Genomic DNA, 6460 nt, shown 5'->3' on the forward strand with positions numbered 1-6460 from the left:
ATTTTCCATCCACTGACCGGCACCCTGTTCCTTGACTCTAAATTCCCAGTTACCCTGCTGATTCAGACTTGAACCCAATCTCTCTCCCCCACTGGAAGACCCCATTGGTGCAGCTGTCCCTCCACACCTGTCACCATTGCCCACCTTGAACAAAGTCTGCCTTACTGTCTCCAACGAGTGTCATTCAATATTTTTTTCTTTACCATTTCTTATTCTAAAGACTCAGTGGGCTGACTGGGACCAGCAGTTGCGCAGGTGGCTAGACAACGGCAGGGGCATCAGCCTTCCTCACAGGAGAAGGAGGAGAGAGAAGTGGAGATGGCAGAGACCTCGAAGGTCGCCAGCCTCCCTCCACGTTGCAGGACAGGCCCCCCATTCACCCAGTTCAGAATCTCTCCTCTCCCCAGCATCGTCTTTATAACTTCACCTGCTTAAAGTCTTCCCTCGCTTGCTTCCTTCTGCTGCAAGCGAAGCTCAACCAGGCAGTCACTACAAAGAAACCAGCCCTTTAAAAAGTGTCCTCTAACCCCTTATGTGCATGCCTTGTGTGTGTGTGTCTAGGGCTGGGGAAGGGGACGCCCTAAAGCAGGATGAGGGCAGGTTCTCTGTCTGATGCAATTTTTACCCTCGGCGTCTACACAACCCCTGTGCTCAAAGAATAGCTGAGAATGGCTTTGGCTGCCGGCTCTTTCCGCCTTCCTCTTCCTCTGGAAACTTGAGCCTTTCCCAGCGTTTCTGGGGAACTCAATCATCTCCACTGGACCAGCCTCTAGCCCCGAGAAGCGCTGCTCCAACCCGAACCCCACCCCCCAGCTCTCTGCTGCCCTCTCCCGGCGCCGTCAGCAGGGCCGCGAAGAGCGCATGCGCGCGCTCAGGCGGCGTCCCCGGGCCAGCTTGCCATTCTGCGCGTGCGCATCGAGTGCGGGCAGTTCCGAAGACCGAAGAGGCAGGTAAACCCGCTGAAGCGGGCAGGTGGCTGGCGGTCCGGCCCGTGAAGGAGCTTCCGGGAGCTCGTGCCCTGCAGGTTTGGAGCCTTCGGCATTTGCTCCCTCCTGGGCGACTCTGGTGGGCTCGGAGCGCGCTTTTTGCCAAGGGGCGTGACCTGAGCCCGCCTCCCGGGTCTGGGAGTGGAGGGGGATGGGGAATCTTTGAGGCCTGTTATTAATTTGGTGCCTGTTGATTGTTGGGGAGGTTTTCTCGAGGAGGGCACAGAGTTTGCAAATAGCGGACAGGAAGGGGTGAGGCTGGACCACATGGGAGCTGGGGTGACCCGAGCCGTGGGGCTGTGAGGAGCTGGCGCCCTGTTTCTCCGGCTGTGTGTGTCAGGAGTCGGAGGGGGGTTAGGGAGCACTGCTACAAAATGAGGAGCCTGCTAGAAATTGTGCAGGTGTTTGGGATCACACTCAGGACGGCAATTTGGTCATTTTTGTGTTCTCACTTTTCTCACAGAAAGATGCACGGCCACCAACACGCACTCACTTGCCTCTTTGCGTCCTAGGACATGACACAAGTGGCACATCCTGGCCATGGGGTCCCAGCAGTCCGCTTATGCTCACCTCCCTTCTTGCAAGCGGAAGAAGGCAGATGACAGGGAGGATTTGCTGGCTGAACGGGAGCAGGAAGAAGCCATTGCTCAGTTCCCATATGTGGAGTTCACAGGGCGAGATAGCATCACCTGTCTCACGTGCCAGGGGACAGGCTACATTCCAACAGGTGAGAGTCTTTGGTGATCATGGGAAGGATGATTCCCCAAGGAGAATTCCAAGATACCCAGAGGGCTTCTCCGGTCTCCCAGGCAGAACTTTTCTCCTAGGCGGCAGTACCACAGTCATAGGCCATGCCCTGTGCAGGAGCCAGCTGAGCTGACTTGATAAACTTGGGCAGGTTCCACAAGTTCTCTAGGCTTCCCAGTATTTGAAAGCCTTGCTTTTCTTCACTTCCACTCTTTTGTTCGTTGTTTCCTTGGTTTGGAACATTTGGCTTGCTCTAGATTGTGGGATTTGTTGACAGGCACATTTCTTTATTGCTCTCACTCATAAGGCCTGGCATGGCTTTGTGGGGGAGGAGCAGACACCATCTTGGAAGCTTCTGTTCAAGGAAGCAGGTAGTGAATCATTAACAACCTAAGATCTGAAAAATAAATCAAGTGGAGGGAGAAAAACATGCACAGGAGTGGAGCCTGTATTGGGTACAGAATCATCTATCACTAAGTTGGCTCTCAAAAATTCTTAACAATGTAGATGGAGGGTCACAGAGGTTTAGAGCTGGTACGAACCTTAGAAACCATTTACTCCAAAGCCTTCATGTTACAGATGAGGACACAGTGGCCTAGAGAGGTAATGACTTCCCCAAGGCTATGCAGCAGCTGAAAGCCATGCAGCAGCTCAAGGCCATGCAGTAAAGCCAGAACAAGATCCTAGATTTCTCCACTTCCACGTCACTGCCCTGGGAGCACTGATAGATGTTTTGTAATTTGTAGCGCTCTCTACATATTTACTTGTTTCTTGTTCATTAGACCCCAAATATAAAACTGATATCTTAGAAACGTCTAATTCCAGACAAGTATATTTGTGACAGGCTACTGTGTATGTGATGGAAAGTACTGCAACACATGGGGTTTATTTGACCAAAATTGTTGTTTGTTTCTTTTCTAGAGCAAGTAAATGAGTTGGTGGCTTTGATCCCACACAGTGATCAGAGACTGCGTCCTCAGAGAACGTGAGTCACCTGCGTCTCTCCTGTTAACGCCTACGGTTGTCCCTAGTCCCTTTTTCCGTGTATGAATGCCAGTTAGCTTCTTGAAAACGTTATCTGTTCCTGTAAATTCCCCACTTCCTTTAATACTGTTTGCTCAAGCAAGGTGTCTCTGCCCCCATCACAGTCTGGGGAAGGGAACTTGAAGCCAGAAATGTTTTGAGGACAGGGCCAAATGAAGGAACTTGAATCAGAAGGAACTGGAGAAGAGGGTGTCCTGGGAGGTGAAGAGATGTTTCTGTCTACACAGTTCCTTTCTTCAGCTTCTCTTCCCAGACCCAGACTGCAGACAGCATTCAGATGGGTTTGTGAACCTGCTCCACTTATTCTTTCCTGGTTTGTGATTCCTTGCTCTCTTCACTTTCTTGTCCCTCCCCACCTCATTCCTGGTTTTGCATTTAATCTTGACTGATTGGACCTTGATATCTGACTGCCTGGGTTGGTCATGTGCTTTGTCGTTTGCAGTAAGCAGTATGTCCTCCTGTCTGTTCTGCTCTGTCTCCTGGCATCTGGTTTGGTGGTTTTCTTCCTGTTTCCACATTCGGTCCTCGTGGATGATGACGGCATCAAAGTGGTGAAAGTCACGTTTAATGAGCAGGACTCCCTTGTAATCCTCGCCATCACGGTAAGATTAGGGCCTCCCTTCCTGGGTTGTGCACCTGTGAGTCTTGACCCCAGGACACTTACACGTGTTTCCTCTCTTGCCCTGATGCAGGCCACCCTGAAAATCAGGAACTCCAACTTCTACTCTGTGGCGGTGACCAGCCTGTCCAGCCAGGTTCAGTACATGAACACCGTGGTTGGGTCATATGTGACAACTAACATCTCCCTCATTCCACCTCGGAGCGAGCATCTGGTATGCCATCCTTTTAGGATCCTGGCCCCGTGGGCCTGAGATAAGAGTAGGCACTGTGGAATGCTGTCACCTCATTACTTTCCTCTTCCTCTCCTCATTTCCACTTGTAGCAACTGGTTGAGGAAGACCTGATGAGCTCTGTAATTATGAAAAATTAGGGAAAAAAATCAGCTAGCATTTAAGTGTTACAGGAACAAAAGAGTTTGTCGGAGAAAGCAGTTTGCCAGCAATCGAGAAGAGGCCATGTGGTCCATTGGCCTCTCAACAGGGAAGAGGTTGGAAGATTTGTTAGAGGCTCATCATCTGGATCAGGGACAGTCTTGGGGAAATATTTTGTATGTGATAGAAGAATGCTCTCAGGTCCTTGGGCTGCTGATAACAGTACTGTTCCTTGTCAAGCCTCCTTAGCCACAGACTGACTCTGGTGTCTTATTTTCAGGTGAATTTTACCGTGAAGGCTGAGATGGGAGGACCATTTTCCTATGTGTAGTAAGGACAATTTTCTCTACATGTGTGCTTTTTACTGGATGAAAGGGATTCAGAGTTGAGCTCAATTGCTGGGGGCCGGTCCTGCCTTAAATTTCAGCCTTGGGCCTGTGGGTTCCCTAGTTTTGGCCATCTTGAGGTTTATTTGGAGGATGTGGTATTTGATATGTGACTGAAGTGCTCAGATTTCTAAAAGAGAACATTAGGCCACTAGAAGCATTTCCAAGCTGCAGCATTTTGTGATGGGTATGAACAAACAAAAAGATGGTGATGTGGGAGGATGGAAGGACACTTGTGGGGACTTGGAACTAGTGAGCCAGGGCAGCACTTAGGCCAGAAGGGAGGGTGTGGGGCAGGGGAGGTACCCAGACGGGGCTGACTGCTCCTCAGTTTGACAGTGTAACTCAGCACTCCTGCTGATTCGTCTTTTTTTAAAAACAAAAACAAAAACAACCATTTCTCTATTTGCTGTTTGGCAGCTTCTTCTGCACGTTACGCGATATCCTGGTGCACAGCATAGTGGTCTTCATGCGGTACGTTGCTCGTTTCCCTGTGTCCAGGGCCTCTGTGTTTGAGCCTGGACCATCAGGCCACGTGAGCTGGCCACCTTTGCTCAGGAGAGCCTGTGGGACCCACAAACCAAAAGGGGGATGCCCAGTACCTTACAGGCACAGACACGGCAGAGCCTTGCTGTCGTTTAGATACAGTGTCCAAATCCCTGTCACAAATCACCAGGGTCACAGTGACCGGTTAGTTGTAGAATTTTCTCCATGAAATGGGGTCGAGTTGTGTGATCCCTTTAGAATCCTGATGGAACTAGTAAAGAAAAGGAAAGCTTTCTCAAGGCATAAGCCCTGGACATCTGGCCAGACTTACTCTGTAGCCACACACATTACCACATTGTCATGGACTGGTAGGGTAATTTCTAGAACCATGACTGTTAAATTTGCAAGTGACAAGGTTCTGCTGCAGACATTTGAAATAGCAGGGTTAGAGCAGGGTTTCTTAGCCTTGGCACTATTGACGTTTTGGGCCAGACAGTTGTTTGTTGCGAGGGGCTGTTCTGGGCATTGTAGGACGTTTTACAGCCTGGCCTCTACCCACTAGATGCCAGTAACACCACCTCCTCCCCCACTCGGTTGTAACAACCCCAAATGTTCAGACGTTGCCAGAAGTCCCCTGTGGGTTAAAATCATCCCTGGTTCAGAACCACATATTTAGACGGTCAGCTCAGTGCACAGTGTCTCTGGGGATGTGGAAAGATCCTTTGACCTCCTGGTTGTGTAACCATGAAGATACGTTATCTAGGACCTGTGGATATTATTGCCTGAGCTTGCAAGAAGTTACTTGGGCAATCTTTCTTACTTGTTTCATCTCAGAAACAATTAATTCTCATTGGTTTTCCTTTCCCTAGAACTTCAGTGAAGATTTCCTACATTGGCCACATGACCCAGAGCTCCTTGGAGACACATCACTATGTGGATTGTGGAGCAAATTCCACAGCTGTTTAGAAACTGCTCTTGGTTCTTCCATGGCAGCACCTGTCAGAAGAGACACAGCATCTGTTTCCGGGGCCTGAACCCTGTACCTACCCCAGGCGGTAGAATCAGAGGAGAAATTGGTTCTCTCAGTCCCCAGCAGACATCCTCCTGCCACTAGGGAGGAAAACTCCTCTCTGTAGCGCCATTTACTTTTCTCAGAACCAGCAGGATCACTGCCTAGTGCCTAGCCTATGCCCAGCAAATAGTAGGCACTCAAAGAAGGTTTGAAGAGTTTAACTGAGATCCTTTCAGCTGTTCTTGGGCCATTATCAGTTAAAATCATACCATGGTTCTAGGGTATCAGACGATAGAGTGATCCGGAAATAAGACGGTTGGTGCAGTTGCAGAACTATTTTCAGGGCCTCATCACAGAAGAGGCAGCAGGGAGGGAGCATTTGAATACATTAAAGAAGAAAGCACAGACCATTCAATATGTGAAATTTATTCATCTGCTTCCAAATGCCTAGGAACTTGATTAAAGAAAAAAAATAACTTTTTTTTCCTGTAGAAAGTTAAAACTGTTTTTACCAAGAGTCTGTGGGGTCTGATTTACCCTTCATCCATTGGCTGGAACATGGCTTGGAGAATTTGGTAGAAAAGTAAACCCTGCTTTTGATTCATCTGTGTCTCCTCTGATTGCCTGGATGTCTCAGTAGGCACCTCTGGGGGACCGTAGAATAGTTGCTTGTGAAACGTATCAGCACACGATGGGAAGGGAAGAGAAGAAACGCTGCTTGTAGTGTCCTCATGAGCTCCTATCACAGTCCGTCTCCCTCTGATGGTGACAGGTTGGTCTATCGCTGTTCTAGAGCAGAGCACTTAG

The 6460-nt window shown here is 49.3% G+C and overlaps 1 protein-coding gene across 2 annotated transcripts; it reads left to right on the forward strand.

The window, feature by feature from the left end:
- Positions 1-1526: 1526 nt before the first annotated feature.
- Positions 1527-6257, forward strand: TMEM106C (transmembrane protein 106C; the record flags this gene model as incomplete). 2 transcript variants are annotated; one of them, XM_079714810.1, is made up of 7 exons in its annotated part: positions 1527-1713; positions 2655-2718; positions 3220-3379; positions 3470-3610; positions 4050-4099; positions 4576-4629; positions 5511-6257. In XM_079714810.1, 7 exons carry the CDS (start codon positions 1527-1529, stop codon positions 5605-5607), a joined length of 753 nt encoding a protein of 250 aa, XP_079570936.1. In that variant the 3' UTR covers positions 5608-6257. The 2 variants fall into 2 exon arrangements, with proteins under 2 accessions (XP_079570936.1, XP_079570937.1); XM_079714811.1 differs by having other exon boundaries at positions 3470-3553.
- Positions 6258-6460: the final 203 nt, after the last annotated feature.

Source organism: Hyperoodon ampullatus (genome assembly GCF_949752795.1).
Source record: "Hyperoodon ampullatus genome assembly, chromosome: 11".
Lineage (NCBI taxonomy): Eukaryota > Metazoa > Chordata > Mammalia > Artiodactyla > Ziphiidae > Hyperoodon > Hyperoodon ampullatus.